A 19,536-nucleotide genomic window follows, 5' to 3' on the forward strand; every position below is an offset into this window, starting at 1 on the left:
CATTTCCCTGTCCTAAATTAACAATAACAGTTATTAGGACTATAAATATAGACATAAAAATGACTTGGTAGCAGAGGTTAAAATGGATTTAAAAACGAGATTGGCCAAAAGAATGTTCATGAAGCAAGTAAAAACTTAAGGCTCTATTTGAATTGTGTACTCTAGTAGCTATAATTGGATGAACAACAGAAATAAAACCTGAAAAGGGGCTGAGGTTTCTTAATGAGGAAAAAGTGGCCGAGAGGTAAAGCTGTGCTTCTCAGCAAGTGAGGACAAGAGCTGGAGTCTGGTGCCTGTGGAGGGTGGGCTGCTAGTGAACCATCTCCTCCTCTGGGCTGAAACCCTGAAGCACTGTACCTTGGAGTGTGGGGATAGTTTACCCTTGAAGTTACCTGAAAAACCTCAAGCCTTTGTTTTGGCCTGCCAGTGCCCAGAAGTGCTCAGCAGAAACAGACAGAAATCTTCTCTGGTATAAGACAACAGATCCTGCTCCTCAAGTTACTCTTACAAATAAATCTTCAAATTCAACCCCAGTTAAGAAATAAAAAAGAAACGAGGCACATGAAGAGACAAGACAAACATAAGCCAAAAGTAACAGATACAGCAATAACAACAACAAAAAACCCTCTGGAATTCTAGATATCAGACAAGTGCTATGAAACAACACTTACTATGTTTGAGATGAAAGCATTCAGCCTAGTAACACTAAATTCTAGAATTGAAAAATACAATAAGTTAACTCAGTTAATGAGGCTTGTAGAGATTAGACCAAAGAAAATTAATAAACTGGAAGATAGACCAGAAGAAACAATCAAGAGACAAAACAAAGAAGATACAGAAGAACAAGGGAAGATATATTAATGTTAATATATTAATTATATTAATTAATATTAATATATTAATTGAGGTCCAGAGGAAGCTGAGAGTAAGAATGAAAAAGAGGCAATATTTACAGGCTTCATGGCTGAGAATTTCTTAGACCTGACAAAGGACATCAATATATAATATTCAGGAAGCTCAGTGAAATCCACATCTAGGGACATTATCATGAGGCTTCAAGAAATGGCAACAAAGAGAAGACTATGCATGCAGCCAGAAAAAAAGGTTTCCTTCAAAGCAACAATTGTTAGACCAACAACTGACTCCTCAACAGCAGCAAGATGCTAGAAGGCAGTGGAGTGATCTGTGTAAGTGGCTTTTACAAAATACTTTGTTAAGCTCAACTTGTTACACAGTGTAAAGATCTTTCAAGAATGAAAACAATGAAGATTTTTTAGAAGAAGAGAAAAAGGATTCACCATCTATCTGCAGACATGTAAAAATGTAGAATAAATTCTAAAGAGTATTCCTTAGACTAAGGAAATATAATTCCAGCTAAAAGTGCAGAGATTTAGGAAAGAGTGAAGAGTAAAAAAGCTGTGATTATTTGAGTTAAACAAAAAGAATGTCATATATATAGGGGAAAACAATAATGATATATGGGATTTTGAAAAATACATAGACAAAATGCACAATAATAAGAACTTATGGGTTACATAGAGTTAAACTGTTAAGGAGATACTTCCATTGCCTGGCAGGAGGGTAAATTAAAAATTTGCATGATACTTTTGATCAGGATGTGTGTTACAAATTTGAGGATAACCACTAGAAAGCTAGGAGAAACTTCCAAGCTATGATAAGAAAATATGAAGGGAGAAAGTGAAATGATTTTTTTTTTTTTTAATTCCAAGGCAAGAAAGAGGAAAGGGAACATGAACCAGACAAAACTATATAAGAAGACAACACATCTTGGCCCAAGAAATTTCAAGGAGAGTAAAGAAAAAAGGAGGGAAGGAAATTATCAAAGACTGTTAACATTTCCCCAGATCCAGATTTCCAGATGGGAAGGGCCTACCTACCATGTGCCAGACATGGTGGGTGAGAGTAACACACCTCAAGGCACATCATTGTGAAATTACAGAACGTAGATACAAAAGAAAAAAAAGATCCTACATAATTCCGGAGATGCAAAAAAAAAAGATAATCACAGGAAAAGGATCTGGAATCAAGGTGTCACCAGACTTATCAACAACAATGCTGGAAGCTGGAAGATATTGAAATAATGTGTCACAATTCTGAAGGAAAATTACTTCGAAACTAGAATTCTAAACCCAGACAAACTATCAAATAAGTGGAAGGTAGTAAAAGTGTGCATGTGCTTGTGTGTTGAGGCACTGGTGGAGGCTCTTCAAAAATGCAAGATTTAAAAAAATGTATCTCCCAAAAAAGAAAAAAAAAATGTATCTCCCTTATACTGTTCTTTAGAAAACACTGGAGAGTACAGCCTACCAAAAAACGGGAGGAACAAAACTACTAGGAAGAAGTGAGATTTAGGAAATGGACTCAACTTAGAAGCAAAGGGAATCTGCATGAAGATGAAGAGTTTCCAGGAGTAGCTCCGTATCTAGGATGGAGAGCAACGAGGCCAGGTTGGAGCTTCAGCAGATTTATTCTGGGGATGAAATGAGAGATGTGAGGTAGTTGAAATTACTAGATGACTGAGACAACTAAATTAATGAGTGTCTCAGCATGAAATAATTTTAAGTACTCAAAAATCAAAGGAAAAACAAAAAGACAGTAACTTCAGGGAAAATAAAATTATGCAGAAGAGGAAAAGTTAAGATACAGTGTTAATACATGGCCCAACTGTTAATAGCACTTATGAAGGAAGTCATAATAATATAAACACTGAATATTGATTCAACCAAAATTATGCTCTAACTCTATTGGGAAGAAGGCTGGAAATATGCCAGAAAGATAAATATTTCTTTGTCACAGGAAGGAGTCCGTGATTTCCAAAACTAATAGTCATTTAGAAGAAATAGAGGCAAGCTGTGAGAGAGAGAAATGTTATTAGGTTAGTGAGAAAGCAATTGCGATTTCCGACCATGGATTTCAAAGCATTGTAACTAGGTGCATCATGACTTCCCTGATGGGTCAAGCAGTAAATCATGCTCCTTCAGTGTAGCAGACACGGGTTCAAGCCTGGGTCGGGAAGATCCTCTGGAGAAGGAAATGGCAACCCACTTCATTATTCTTGCTTAGAGAATCCCATGGACATAGGAGCCTGGCAGGCCACAGTCCGTGGAGTCACAAAGAGCCGGACACGACTGAGTGCACATGCACATAACTAGACTCAAATACATATTTATTAATCAAAACAGAAACCGCTACAGTGAACACAATTTTGTCAATGAGAAGTTTGTTTATTCTTATAGCATAAATATCTGTGCTTTGGGATTTGATGAACTCTTAGAAAACATTTTTTGCCTGCTGCTGGTTATGGAAGCTGGTTTTCTCTGCAAAAAGTTGTTGAGATGCTTGAAGAAGTGGTAATCAGTTGGGAAGAGGTCAGGAGAATATGGTGGATGAGGCAAAACTTTATAGCCCAATTCATTCAACTTTCGAAGCATTGTCTGTGCAACATGCAGTTGGGCATTGTGAGAAAAATTGGGCCCTTTCTGTTGACCTAGGCTGACTGCAGGCATTAGAGTTTTTGGTGCATCTCATTGGTTTGCTGAGCATACTTTTCAGATGTAATGGTTTCACCAGAATTTAGGACCCTATAGTGGATCATGCATGCTTCGATTCATGGGGTCACAAAGAGTCGGACACGACTGAGCAACTGAACTGAACTGAAGTGGATCATACGGGCAGCAGACCACCAAACAGTGACCATAACCTTTTTTTGGTGCAAGTTTGGCTTTGGGAAATGCTTTGGAGCTTCTCTATCCAAGCACTGAGCTGGTCATTGCCTGTTGTATAAAATCCACTTTTTGTGACATGTCACAATCCAATCAAGAAATGGTTGTTGTTGCATAGAATAAGAGAAGGTGACACTTCAGAATGACCTTTTTTTTGTTTGTTTGTTTTTGATTTTTGGTCAGCTCAGGAGGAACCCACTTACTGAGCCTTTTCATCTTTCCAATTTGCGCCAAATGCTAAATGACCATAGAATGGTCAATGTTGAGTTCTTGGGCAGCTTCTTGTGTAGTTGTGAGAGGATCACCTTTGATGTTTGCTCTCAGTTGGTCATTGTCAACTTCTGGTGGCTGGCCACTGTGCTCCTCATCTTCAAGGCTGTCTCCTTTGTAAAACTTCTTGAACTAGCACTGCACTGTACATTCATTAGCAGTTCTTGGGCCATATGCATTGTTGATGTTGTTGTCTCCACTGCTTTTCGACCCATTTTGAACTCGAATAAAAATATCACTTGAATTTGCTTTTTGTATAACATCATTTCTATAGTTTGAAATAAGTATAAAATAAACAGCAAGTAATAAGTCATCAGCAAGAAAAAAAAAACAAAGCAAAAAAGGTACATGAAAACGATGTATAACATTTATTTAAGACCACATTTATTTAAGAATGTATTCCAGTATCAAAAGGCAAAATTCAACAAGGCAAAACTGCAGTTACTTTTGCACCAAACTAATAATCAGCTAAGAGGATTAAAAATAGTCACCTCTGTAGAGCAAGAAATAGAAGATTAGAGAGGGACTGGGAATTACTGTTTTTGTAACAACTGTTGATGAATTGTATGCATTTGTAAATTTGATAAATGTGAAAACTAAATCACAAAAAGCCATTTGATATTTCTAAAATTATTTCTTCTAGTAAATGAGAATTGTAATAGTTAAAGATGATTTTATTTTAGTTTCTGTTTTATTTTAGTTTCAGATTTCTGTTTTCTCTTGGCTGCTTTGTTTTTTCAGAGAGGCTGTTTGGGAGAGGGATGGCTTACCATTAATTTGCTTTAAATCTAGGAATTTATTTCACTCCTTTCATAATTTGAAGTGACCTTACTAATGTATTTCAGGTGTGGCTTTAGCTGTTATTCTCTGTAACACCCGGCATATTAGTGACCATGTGTTCCTAGAAGCTGCAAAGGTAAGTTTTAAATATTGTTTGGTTATTTTATAAAGGGTAAATTGTAAAAATGAATGGATCTTAAAAATAGAGAATGAATGAGTTAAATCTGCCTTATGAATGGAAAGGAAATGACTCATCCATTGTTTTTTTTTTTATTTACCTTCTCCTTTTACATAAAATTAATCTACCATGATTTTTCCAGTGTTTAATTGCAAGCTGTGAATTGTTTCACATATACTCTGCCTGTATTATACTTATCTAAAGGTTACATAATTGTGATAGCACAGATAAAACATCTTTAAATCTGATAAAAAGTCTTTAAATAAATCTGATTATTTATTTACTGTTTAGTGGAAAGCAATTTTAATTTCTGCAGTGGATTAAGTGTATTCCTGCTAGAAATGAGAATTACGTTACCTGGATTATTCTGTTTCCCCAACCCTTTTCCCATTTCGTTAGTCCTTATTACTCTGTTATTTAAACAAACAAAAATGAAATTCTTCTCTCTCTCTTCAGGCTCTGACAAGTCAGTTGACAGATAAAGAGCTGGCTCAGGGGAGACTTTACCCGCCACTTGCTAACATTCAGGAAGTTTCTATTAACATTGCTATTAAAGTAAGTAATAATTTATACCTCTTCATAGAAATTTTAGTGGTGTTTTTACACAACTAACACATGTTTGAGAAAAATTGGGAACATTTAGAGAGTGCAAACAAGAAATTGTAGGTTGCTCATATTCTTACTACCAGAATCTTGTAACCTTCCTTTGATACCTTCTAGTCTTTTTTTTCTTCCCACACACATATAAAATGCACACATGTGCAGTCACCTGTGCCTATTTTAAAAACTGGTTTCTCACTGCGTTTTTTCCACTTAATATATTGTAAGTGTAGTATGTAAATCAATAATAATTCTCATGAGCATTAATATTTGTGGAATTCTCTTTGTTGTTAGATCATAATTTGTTTAACCATTTCTCTGTTTTGGGGGACATTTAAGCATCTTCTGTTTCATAAAAAATAATAATATAGTGAACCTCCTTAGATAATATTATAGTGAACATCCTCAGATAATATTACAGTGAACATCCTCAAATAAGTCTTTATATGCATTTGTGATCATTTTTTCTTAAGGTAAATTTCTCATCATAAGAACAAAAGGATTGACATGTTAAGGCTTCTGATAAACGTCAAATGATTTTTCAGAAAAAAGTATTGATTTATACTGCCCTGTCAGATAGGAATATATTCTGCCAGTACTTAGAATTATTTTTTTAATTGCACGTTATTTTCATTTAAAGCATTTACTTTATTAAATTGAAGAATATTTGTGTTTTTATTGAACAGTAGTATTCCTTCTGTACTTCTACTTTCTAACACTAGGCTCTTTAAACATTAAGGGTAATGATGCTTCTGTTTTCTGTGGTGTAGGTATTTTCCCCTTTGTCATTTATTTTAACTTAGTGACATTTTTCACACTTTTTTAAATGGAATTATCTGTTTATTTAATGGATTGTTTTCTTACCTCCTGTGGATGTTAATGCTTTCTCCCTCTCCAAAGTCATAAACATCTACTTGCATGTTCTAATAACATAAAACTTTTTAATTCCTCTGAGATTTTAGTGTATGATATGAGACAGAGAAACATGCTTTCCTGAATAGTTAACCAGTTGTCTCAGCACCAGCTTATTGGGAATGCTGCTCTTGTTAACATAAAAACAAACATTGCTTCCTTTGCTAGGAGTCTGTTCCTGACCATATTTGCCTTTTATTAGGCACTGTTTTAATTTAATGTATACTATTTGATACTACACATTATACATACAAAACCATCATTATGGTTTTTTCAGGATTTTCTTTCTATTCTGATCTTTTAATTCTTTTGGATGAATTTTTGAGTCAGTTTTTTTAATTCAAAACCTGCAAACTGTGAGACTATGTCATGTTTATAAATTGGTGAAATTGAGTCTTTCTGTATTGACTCTTCCCTATTTGGTATCTCTCTCTCCATTTACTAAGGTTTTTCTCTAAGTTTTTCAATATAATTTTGTTGTTTTCTTCATCGAAATGTGGCATGTCTCCTATTACTTATTTTCATAGATGTTCAAAATTTTCATTATCCTTTAAAATAACATTTTCCCTTTCCATATATATTTCTTCACTGATCATTTCTAATATATAGGGAAGGTATTTTGATAAACTTATTTGATAATAAGGTTCTTTGTTGAACAAAGTTAATTCTTTTGGAATTGTTGAGTTGTGAGTCATCCGAAAATGACTTTGTAAAAAATATATATAACTCACTTTTTCCCTATTTTACTAAATTACTAGCTATGTAAGAGCAGTTTTAAACAATTGAGTTGATAAGGGCACACATCCTTGTATTTTAGTAAGGATTAAAATAAGTACTTTTTAAATCTTTTTGAAGAAGTAGGCTTCTGTTCCTACTATTTACTAAGATTTTCTTTTTCCTTTTTGGCTGCTCTGCATGGCTTCCGGGATCTCAGTACCCTGATCAGGGAGTGAACCTGGGCCTCAGTTCCACTATTCATAATATACGTGATATTCGTAAATATCAGGATTAGATGTAGAATTTATCAACTGCACTTTCAACTTAAATACTGATGATCATAAGATTTTACCCCTTTGACTATTAATGTTATTATTGCATTATATTAATACTCATAAAATAAGCAAAGATTGGGAATAAAGAATGATATGCCTAGGAAATAATTCTGTTGATATGGAGTCTGGAGTATAGATAGGAAAAAGGCATTAGGTAAGATTTGAAGTTAAGACAGGCTGTACAGATACACAAATGCCAGACTTAGGAATCTGAATACCTTACTATTGTAAAACAGCTGAAGAACTTAGAGCCCAGCATTTGGATGAATAGAGTTCAACTTTAGAATGTTATAGGTGGGACAGATTTTGGAAGATACCAGTCAATTAGATTACTAGGATGTCCACACAAAAGGTAATATGTGCAGAAAAAGAAGATCTGTGCTTGGAGATGGTATGGGAGCAGAGCCCCCAGGACTGTGTCTCTTCCCCCTCCTCCTCCTGTCTCCTAAGGTTTTCCTTCTTAGGAGTCGAGGGATCAGGAGAGTAGACAGTGCTTCGTGTCTGTCCCCCAGCACTACCCACACCACCGGGCAGCTTCACGTAGCCACTGGTCACCTGCTGGACATCTGGGCACCCAAGGAGGACTCGATCTCAGGCCCTGCCCCCAGTCTTTCCAGTGGATACAGACGTGTTTCCTGCATTAGACTAGACAATACAGGTGACCCTTGAACAATGCGAAAGTTAGCTGCTGACTCTCTGCGCAGTTGAAAATCTACATATTACCTTACTGTTGGTCCTCAGTGTCTGAGGTTCTGCATCCACAAATTCAACCAACTGGGGATCACGTGGTATATATTTAGTAAAATAAATTCACATATAAGTGGACCTGTGCAGTTCAACCCCTTGTTGTTTGAGGGTCAACTGAATTTGACACATTTTCCATCACAAAATATCATGAAATTGAGTTCCTAAGAACAAGGATTACTTTTAATAACCATCATTTTTCCTTAAATATTTCTTTTAGAAAATGGAAAGAACTAATAGTAATCATCATTTAGAATGGATATTAGAGGAGGAGACATAATTGTTTGGAAAAAAAAATTTTTTTTCTACCACATATTACTATGTTCTTTTTAAAGTTAGACCATAACTTGAGAACTTAACTATGTGACAGATACTATGCTACCCTGCGAGGAAGCTTTTTCATTCTGCCTCATTTTACAACATAACCAAGACTCAGAGGGTTTATCTTCACCAGCAGTCATTGTGTATGGCTTGCTGCAAAGATCAGAAATTCATTCAAGCCAGTTTAGGTGGGAAGTACCTAACTTAACTTTTTAGGGTGGTCTGCGGTCTAGTCTCAGAATGCTTTGGGTTTGAAACATATTTCTCACTTTAAATACCTTGGGCAAGTTACTTAAACTCCTCAGACTTTGTTGTTCTCATGTATAAAATGAGAAGAAGAGTAATAGTACTTATAGGGTTCTTGGGAGGATTAAATGAGATACCCATGTAGAGCACGTAAAAACATGCCTGACACTCAGTGATGGTAGTGCTGAGTTATTCCCATGTACAGGTTCCAGCGCTCACTTTACTTCACCTTATAGTTCTAGTGTCCAACACCTGATTTGTAATAATTACTGTGTCTTTTCATCGAAATTGTAGAGCAAAAATACCTGGCTCACTTGGTTAGATGTTCACCCTAGCCCCATCAGCTGCGACCAGGAAGCCGAGTCTCCCACACACGTCCCGGCAGGGCTGTGGGGAAGGATACAGGCTGGGCAGGCTGCCCAAGCGGCTCTGCTGGACCCACACACGGTAAAGCGGAAAGTCACTGCAGGTGTCAAGGACATGCTGACATTTCAGGGCGAGGGGGACGTTAAAGTCACTTTAAAACATCAAACTTATGGTGAGATTGCAGATATTTTTCATCGTCTAATAGTTTCTGAATGTTTTGAAATGAGTCACATTTATTTTGGAAAAAAACGCCATCCTTCCAAATACATTACTTTGTGTTTTAATAATACCTTTTCTCTTAAATAGGTTAATACTCAGAGCCATACAGTAATCTTATTATTTTTCAGGTTACAGAATACCTGTATGCTAATAAAATGGCTTTCCGATACCCAGAACCTGAGGACAAGGCCAAATACATTAGAGAAAGAATATGGCGAAGCGAGTACGATTCCCTGCTGCCCGATGTGTATGAGTGGCCGGAGGCTGCGGCGCGCCCTCCCCCGATAACGGAGTAGAAGGGCACACTGATACTTTCCACCGTCAGGGAGTTCCTTTTTTCAGACAGAAAGAGATGATGTTCTGAAATTCATGGTTTTTTCTGTGTTTAACCCCCCCCCCCACTTTATTTTTGCCCATGAACCTACACTCTGTACCAGGGTGGATGTGTTGACTACTCTGCTAATGCCCACCTGCACCCTGCAATCAAACCATAATGCTTTCATTCTCATTTGTAGCTCACATCACATCAGAGATATTAAAAATGTTCTTGTGAATGTCTTCACTTGTGCTCTTGTTCACTCTTAGCAAAATATTTACTAGTTACTACTACAGCTAAACATCTCTTGTCCAGTTCTTCTAGGGCTACTAAAATAGAAATTTACTTCTGTGGATATGAGTACAGAATTTTGAGAAGCCAAATATAACCAGAGTCTGAGGACAAGTTGTCAATATCTAAACATATCCTTTTATATCTGCTTTATTTGACCTTCATCCTCTGAGATGCCTTTCCAGTAGACAGATACAGAAAAATCTACCCTATTATTTATTTTCTGGGACTAAACTGAAGCTTAATTATAAAGTGAAACAGGAACTATTGCTGTCTTTAGACAAATTAAATAGTCATTGTTTTCAACAGTGTGTGAAATCACAGTGTAATTTTGTAAAATAAAGGTAATATCTTAAATTTAATTGCTTTAATTATGCTATTTTTATTGCATAACTAGAAATTTAGGTTTGCTTATTATGAAAAACACATTTTCATTTTCTCCTGGATGATTCTAAAGAACAGGGTTTAGGTAGACCTCATAAATTATGATTTTTGACGTGATTTTTAACAAATTGACCGTGTGTTTCCCATCTAAATGAGTAACATTTAGACACATCTACGTGTATCTATACCCTTATTCCAGTAGTGATGGTCTTCATTGAGATAATTTTGGAATGGTCCCATGATACATTCCTTTAAATATCATTAGTAGTAATAACTAACTCCTTCTCCATTGGAGATGGATTTAATTTTTTGAAATCACCAAAATTAATTTAGAGCTAAGTGGGAGTGAATAGGTGTTCAGACCAGTAAATGTCATTTTTAGTCCCAGTAACATGGGTAACAACTAGCTAGTGAAATTGATTTTCTTATGTGGCTTACACATTGGAGAGTTCTAAAGGAAAATCCCAAACATTTTGAGAAGTAGTCTTGCTATATATAACCCTGACATAGTTGCTTTGGGGCAACAAGCAAAACTTTAATATGCTCATTCTAGAAGATAAACTATAAAAAATTATTCAAAGCTGTATATCAGTGTGCACATTATTTGATGCTTCCCTCCACCGTCCTTGATATGTTAGATGTGATATTCTGGAGGGTGATAAAAGGGCTTCATTTTTATGTTCCTGTTTCCTTTTACCTAATAGGTAGAGATTGATTGATTCATAGTAATTTTGAATATAATTCAGTGTTTTAAGAAGGCTCAAAATGGCATTGCCATTTGGAGTATGGAAAAATGTAGTTGGTTAAATATACTTAACAGATGAGTAAAATCAGAGGTATGTTTTATCTGTTTGGTAAAATAAACAATCAGATCACTGTTTTCCTTAATTAAAGATGAAAGGCTTATGGTTTTCATGTTACCTTTGTCAAAATCATCCAGAAAAATACTCTCAGTTAAATCTTGATTTTAGTTTAACATTACAAGTAAAATAATTACAAACCTGTTTTTCCACTCAGTTCTTCTTGAAGACAGGAAAATGCAAAATTAAAGTAATTTTACTCAGATGTTTGCTAATTCAAATGTGTCTAATACAGTATACATGGAAATACTTTAAGGAAAAAACAAGGATAAATGGCATATAGCCTGCTTATTTAAATAAGACAGAATAAAAGCTGCCTACTCTCATTATGTGTTATTTACCAACCAGAATTTCAATATATAACAATTTTTGGATGTAAATTAAAATGTTTTATTATTTAAGCTAAGAATTCAAGCAGAACTCTCATGGTGGTAGGGGAGGGAGTGGCATCATGGCAGCAAATTGGAAAAGAAGCAACATTTGAACCTAATAGCAATGGACAGTTATTTTTGCTCTTTTGAAGAGAGAAGAAATTCTGTAGATCAGGCTGTCAAATTATTTAGTAGGGAAAAGTGAGCATTCATGTTTTTCTAATCTGGAACGACCTGCCAACCTGTACTGTGAAACAAATTGGATAGCGAGTGAGGGTAAAGGTTTATTGACTCTAATGGGAAAAGTGTCAAAGATTTTAGTTAAATTTTAAGGGATGGATTCTTAACCAGGAGTGGCCACCAAATTACTGTGAAGTTTTAAAGTGCAGATGCCTCTGGCCCCTCTAAGGGCACTACATCACCACCACCACCAGGAGCTGGATTGTCATGGGGAGCTAACCAACCCTCCAGCTGATGCAGCAGGCCTGAGATGGGGCCTGAGAGTCTGCACTTCTGATAATCTCTGTGTGCCCATGCTGCTGTGCAGAGGACACATATGTGTGACCCTGCTCCGGAGTCCTGAGTGTGGTGTGTGTTTAAGTGCTCAGAAAGTATATGCTCTCTCTGGAAAACTGAAATTCTGTTCTTAGACCAAATTTGTTTCATCTGCTTTTGTTATGTATAACCGGATGCTCATAAGACCAAAAATACAAAACTTTTAAACAACTTCTTCTGAAAATACATAATTAGAACATTGTTCAGTTCTTAATTAGATTAATATACTTTGTTGAGTAAAACCTAGCAACTAGTTTTTACTTATAAAAGATTATCAAGTAGATATTTGTTCTCTTATTATTATTTGTCTTATTATATAACTTACCCTATCCTTTGTCTTGTCTTTCTCTAAATTATCAGCCTCTGGAGAAATAAGATTCCACATTTTCCTTTGCAAAGGAGTTGCTAATGAATTAAGACAAAAATATAATAGTTATTGAGGGGCATGGAGCATTATTTACTCTCAGATTACTGAGAAAGCCCGACGGGGGTGGCAGTGTAGTGGGAAAACTCTTGCTTTAGGAAAAACATTTCATCTAGATGCTGCTGTTGCTTTTGCCAAGCCCATTCAGTATCCCACAAAAATAACCTCTTCAAGCCCGGAAAAGCTCCAGGGTTCTGTTAAATTCACCAAATCGGAATCAGCTCTGCTGAGCATACAGAATACTGGAGAACATTAATATAAAGCTCAAAGCTCTCTACTGGGATTCCACTTAAAGGGACCGTCCTAATAAAGTAGCACCAATATCATACTTCCAGCCAAGATAGGTACACGCGTATTGCTGACTTTATAGAAAATGGCAGAGAGACTCCTTGTCTACTTTGGCTCTCAACCGATTTATGACTGGCATTTCGATGTTCACCCAGATGTTAAAAAGAGATCAGTCCTCCACAGACAAGCTAAATAAAGTAACATACATAATATTTAAAATGATCAAGACAGTTTTACTACAGAAACCTTACCTCTCATCTGAAATCAAGATGTTTTAATAGAAATGGAGAAAAAGCTCAGTGCTTTGTTTGGAATTTTACAAATTCAGCTGGGCCTAATTAGGACACGATTCTTATTGCATAATTCCCTTAATCCTTGCCAGGAGTTGCTCAGATAAGCCAATGATTAAATTTTAAAACAATAATTATTTTCCTTACTTGGATATGGAAGACAGTGCCTCCCAAGGAGAAAAAGGTCTGGAAATGTGTGCATAGTTCAGTGACATAAAATACACAAATTTAAGTCATGTGACTTGGATACTTTGCATCTTTCCGTAATAGCTTTTTGCCAGTAAACTGACTCTTTGACGTGGCTATTTAATCAAGTCTGTTTTTCCCAAATAAAGATGTATTTGCTACTTTGCTTTATGGGAAATTACCCCTACATTCAGCACACTCTTAAAAGTTTTAAGACGAAGGGGAAATTAATGGGAATTTATTCCCCAGTTTTCAGTATGTCCTTTTATGTTCTGGGAAAACCGTTCTCCTTGACTTTCCTAATTTTAAGTGTCATTGTCATTCTAGCAAATTGTTGATTCCTACATGGTCACTGAATTATCACCAACACATCAGGTATGTTCAATTAGCAAATGATGATAAACTAAATTTTATGGATAGCACCTAGTCTGCTGGGCATTGTTCTAAGCGTCTTACATGAGGCAGCATACTTAATCTTCACAACCACCTTCTGTCACTAGCCTCTTTCTCAGAGAAGGACACAGATGCACAGAGAGATTAAAAGATTTGCCCAAGTTCTCTGCTGGTGAGAGGCAGAGCTATGCCTCACCTCAGCCCTTTGTGGGGAAGAGGGGCCTCTGTGACAGGCGATTTTATCTGGATCTTAAATACCTTACCTTTAAGAATTGTTATTTCAAGTGAAAATTTTTCACCTAATCTCATAACATTAGTCTTAGGGCCTTTGTAATGTGTTTTACTGGTTCATGTGATTTTTTTTTTTTTAACTTGGTTCCCATTTATAATTCAAATACAGTATAAACCTATTTAATCCATTAGTCTTAAGCATTTTAATTACTGAATGTAAACAACAGATCTGATTTTGACTTTGATAAAAACTTCCTGCTCACTAACATCTTTTGATTTGGTAATCTTCAAAAATTACCACAAGGGCTTTCCTTGTGGCTCGGCTGGTAAAGCATCTGCCTGCAATGCAGGAGACCTGGGTTTGATCTCTGGGTTGGGAAGACCCCTGGAGAAGGGAATGGCTACCCACTCCAGTATTCTGGCCTAGAGACTTCCATGGACTGTATAGCTCATGGTTGCAAAGAGTCGGAAACGACTGAGTGACTCACTTTCACTCACATTTTAGCTGCGTATCTTCAAAAAACCACCAACTGCTATCACTGTTTCAGTAGCACTTTAACACTTTGTATCTTGTTTTAACTTTCTTTTTTAAATTGAAGTGTAGTTGCTTAACAATGTTGTGTTGGTTTCTGTACTACACTTTGTGTCTTGACATCTGCCAGTGTCAATATGAACTGGGAGATGCATTTGTAATGATATCTATTATATGCATGTCTATAACTTCTTCCATTAAAATGTCATAATGGAAAATACTGATGGTAGCATCAAATGTATGTGGAATTTAGGAATTTCTGAAGCCTATTTTAGTTAAATATTTGACACAATAACATTTCTGCCTAATGATTTATTAAACTTTGCCTGATCACCTTCAAAATTAACTGAAATTAAAACAGTGTTTTTGCAATTGATACTGTATTTCCTTTGGTAACATGCGAAGCATTCATCATTGACTTGAAGGGAGCTGCACGTAGCAAAAGTCGTTGCTTACCCCTTCTCACCTTTGTATTTGGAATAAGCAGTGTTGTGGTAATAGCCTATGTAAATACCAGTTTAAGGGGAAAGCCTTGTGGAGAGTGTATTATACCAGATTGACATATTCCAGATGCTTCCAAAAGTCAATCTAAAAACTTCCTAATGGTATGAACTATTTTTTCTCATTTATGATATATAAGTCTACTGAGATGAGTGTATTTTCTCTTTTTAATTGAAGTATAGTTCATTACAATGTCGTGTTAGTTTCAGGTGTATAGTACAATGATCCAGTTACATATATATATATTCTTTCTCAGATCCTTTTCCCTTAGAGGTTATGACAAGATATCAAATATAGTTCCCTGTGCTATACAGTAGGTCCTTGTTGGTTATCTATTTTACATATAGTTGTGTGTATATGTTAATCTAAAACTCTGAGATGTGTGTATTTTCTTAATAAAATTTTGCTATGTATCAAAAATGTGTTATGATCTTTTTTTTTATGATCTTGTTTTTAAAGGCAGCTATAAGATATTATCTTGGTATTATCTTAATAAACCTTAAAACACACGCACTTGAAAAAAACAAAACAGAAAACAAACTCACGCACTGGTATTAAACCTTAAATGCACTCCGAAATACTTGATCCCCTGGGAATATGCTGTTAGACTGAAGTTCACTGTAGACCTAGTGATTCTCCTCATCTTTTCATTTCCTTCTGTTTGTTTCCTTACCCTCTTTTTCTCCTTATTTTGTTTAATCAGAGGAGTAAAGGAATGATTTCTCACCTCTTCCCCCACCACGTACACCTTCCCAGACCTTGGTGTTAGAATACTAAAGCAGAAAAACTGTTGATTTTGTGATTAAGGGAGAAGACGGCATTAGAGCTCATACTTACTGAGTGCTTCTTCAAGCCAGGCGCTGTCCTAAGTACCTGATACTTTTTTACTCATTCAAACGTCACGACAACCTTCTGAAGCGTTGATATTTCCCCCGTTTTACAGACGCAGGGTCTGAGGGGGTCACATAGCTACTAAAATGCAAAGGGGGAAAGCTATAATTCAGAGCTCTTGGGACACGTTTGTGACAGAAAATTCCAATCCTTCTTAGACTCTCCTCCTCCTCTAAGCACAGCCCGCCCAGCACAACAGGGTGGCAGAACATCACAGTCATGCTGTCTCACTGAGTCAAAGTCACTAACGTCAAGACACCCTCAATGCTCCTGGCATATCCCGGTCCGGTAACTGGGACCTCCCCTGCTGTCAGATCCCTGATGTTCTCCTGCATCCTAGCTCTCAAGACAGCCTTGCTTCAATCTCACAGAGAAATGGGATGATCAGAAGAAGGTGTCCTCAAGTTTCCCTTCCCCTCATCTCTCCAGGAACCTTGAGAAAGTGAAAAGCAGCAGCTCCCGACTACCAGGAGCTGACCTGATACTAGAAACTCACCGCTAGGCCACGGCTGAGCTCTCACTGACACCCAGAGTTCCCCCTGTGAACTCTCCCCATGGCAGTGAGTGATGGTTATCTCACAGGACATTGACAAGGCGACTCTGACCACAAAGGATTAAGACAAAAACAAGGTCACTCCAACATCACGTCTTGTTCAGTTACTCAGTTGTGTACAACTCTGCGGCCCCATGAACTGCAGCACGACAGGCCTCCCTGTCCATCACTAACTCCAGGAGTTACCCAAACTCATTTCCATTGAGTCAGTGATGCCATCCAACCATCTCATCCTCTCCTCTTGCCCTTCTCCTCTTGCCCTCAGTCTCTCCCAGCATCAGGGTCTTTTCCCATGAGTCAGTTCTTCGCATCAGGTGGCCAAAGTATTGGAGTTTCAGCTTCAGCATCAGTCCTTCCAATGAATATTCAGGGTTGATTTCCTTTAGGATGGATTGGTTTGATATCCTTGCAGTCCAAGGGACTCTCAAGAGTCTTCTCCAACACCATAATTCAAAACCATTAATTCTTCAGCACTCAGCCTTCCTTATGGTCCAACTCTCACAACCATACATGACTATTGGGAAAATCATAGCATTGACAAAACAGACCTTTGTTGGTAAAATGATGTCTCTGCTTTTTAATACACTGTCTAGGTTTGTCATAGCTTGTTTTCCAAGGAGCAAGCATCTTTTAACTTTGTGGCTGCAGTCACCATCCACGTTGATTTTGGAGCCCAAGAAAATGAAATCTGACACCGCATAGACCATCACGTCTGTACACGGGCAAAACCTGAGTATCATCCAAACCACAGAAATGACCTCCCTCTGCACCCAGAGTGATCCTTTTGTTAAAAACTAATAAACAGGGGCTTCTCTGGTGGTCCAGTGGTTAAGACTTCAAGCTGCCAATTCAGGAGGCCCCAGTCTGAGCCCTGGTCCGGGAACTAGCATGCCACAACTAAGACCTGGCACAGACAAATAAATAAGTAAGAATAAATATATATTTTTAAAAAACCACATTGAGGTATCACTTAACACCTTTTAGAATTTGTTGTTCAGTCACTAAGTCATATCCAACTCTTTGTGACCCCATGGACTTCAGCATGCCAGGCTCTTCTGTCCTCTACTATCTCCCAGAGTTTGCTCAAATTCAAGTCCATTGAGTTGGTGATACTATCTAACCATCTCATCCTCTGCTGCCCTCTTCCCCTTTTGTCTTCAATCTTTCCCAGCATCAGGGCCTTTTCCAACGAGTCAGCTCTTTGCATCAGGTGGCCAAAGTATTGGAGCTTCAGCTTCAGTATGAATATTCAGGGTTGATTTCCATTAGGATGGACTGGTTTGATGTCCTTGCAGTCCAAGGGACTCTTAAGAGTCTTCTCCAGCACCACAATTCGAAAGCATCAATTCTTCAGCACTCAGCCTTCTTTATGGTCCAACACTTTTTCAACGGTCATTTTTCACCTTTCAGAACAGCTATCATCAAAAAAATCTCAAACAACAAACGTTAGCAACAGTGTAGAGAAAAAGGAACCCTCCTACACTGTTGGTGGGAATGTAAATTAGTGCAACCACTGTGGAAAACACCGAGAAATGTGGTGAGAAAACAGAGTTTTCTCAAAAAACTAAAGAAAGAACTACCATACGATGCAGTAATTCCACTCCTGGCATTCATCCACAGAAAAGTAAAATATTAATTCAAAAGATACATGTATTCCTTCAATTAAAAAATAAATTTAAAAAAAGACACATGTACTTGTGTTCACAGTAGTATTGAGAAATCTCCATATTGCTTTCCACAGTGGCTGCATCAGTTTACAATTGCCAAGATATGTAAGCAACCTACATGTCCATCAACAGATGAACATACAGAGAAGATGCAGTATATATATGATGGAATATTTGTTGTTTAGTGTCTGACTCTTGTGATCCCATGGACTGCAGCCTGCCAGGCTCTTATGTCCATAGGACTTCCCAGGTAAGTATACTGGAATGGGTTGTGATTTCCTTCTCCAAGAGATCTTCCTGACCCTGGGTTCAAACCTGCATCTCCTGTATTGGCCAGCGGATTCTTTACCACTGAGCTACCAGGGAAGTCCCACTCAACCATAAAAAGAGACAAAATTTTGTGTTTGCAACATGGATGGACTTGGAGGACATCATGCTAAGTGAAAATATCAGAAAAGACACAATGTATGATATCACATGTTGAATGTAAAAAATAAAATAGTGAATATGACAAAGAAGAAACAGAACTCACATATATAGAAAACTATTAGTTACCATTAGAGAGAGGGGATGGGGAAGGAGCAAGACAGGGTTAACAGATTAAGATAACTATGTATAAAATAAATAAGTTACAAGGATATATTGTATAACACAGGGAACAAAGCCAGTATTTTATAATAACTGTAAATGGTTAATTAAGGGCTAGGTTACATTTGGAGGGGCAGGGTTCTAGGTGAAGAAAACTGAACATAATATCTATTGAAGATGAATGATGATTCTATATAGATGTTCATTAAACATTTTCTCAATTTTTGTGTATGTTAAAAATTTCCCATAAAGTTTTTAAAATGAACATAAAGCACTATCCAGAATTCTCTAAAGCTATAATAACCTCTGAGAAAAGGGGTTGTAAGAAATCTCGATTGGGGTGGGCATAGGGGATGGTAGGTTTAAGCCAGGAACCTCTGGAATGGGCAGATCTATTGGGGGTGCCTCTGCAGGAAACCCCTAGTCAAGTTGTGGTCAAGACCTAGCTGTAGGATGTGTCTTCCTGAGTACTTCTCAGCTAGTAAAGTGTCAGAATAAATAACATTCAAGGTCCAGTTTTAAAAATTTTGTTAAACCAGTCCCTGTACAAACAAATCCATATTATTTCCTTATTTTTCCATTTCCAGGAGATTAATCCAAGTCTCAACCTTTCCACAAGATCCACCTCAAGTTTAAACATCCCCACGACCTATCCCTTTTTTTTTTTTGCAAGGCAGTGGGATCTTAGTTCCCTGACCAGGGATTGAACCCACCCCTGGCAGTGAAAGTGCAGGGTTTTAATCACTGGACTCCACAGAGAATTCCCTAACCCTTCCTTAACTTA

General features: G+C 37.0%; 1 protein-coding gene across 1 annotated transcript in view; it reads left to right on the forward strand.

Moving 5' to 3' along the window:
- The window catches only part of ME2 (malic enzyme 2), a 48,926-nt gene extending 38,937 nt beyond the window's left edge, over positions 1-9,989 (forward strand). Inside the window, exons 14-16 of the mRNA XM_065932746.1 lie at positions 4,859-4,929; positions 5,428-5,526; positions 9,560-9,989. Of these exons, the coding sequence (XP_065788818.1) occupies positions 4,859-4,929; positions 5,428-5,526; positions 9,560-9,727 (338 nt within the window). The 3' untranslated portion in view covers positions 9,728-9,989. The remainder of the gene's footprint in view (positions 1-4,858; positions 4,930-5,427; positions 5,527-9,559) is intronic.
- The last annotated feature ends 9,547 nt before the right edge of the window (positions 9,990-19,536 follow it).

This window comes from Muntiacus reevesi, chromosome 4 (genome assembly GCF_963930625.1).
Source record: "Muntiacus reevesi chromosome 4, mMunRee1.1, whole genome shotgun sequence".
NCBI classification, from domain to species: domain Eukaryota; kingdom Metazoa; phylum Chordata; class Mammalia; order Artiodactyla; family Cervidae; genus Muntiacus; species Muntiacus reevesi.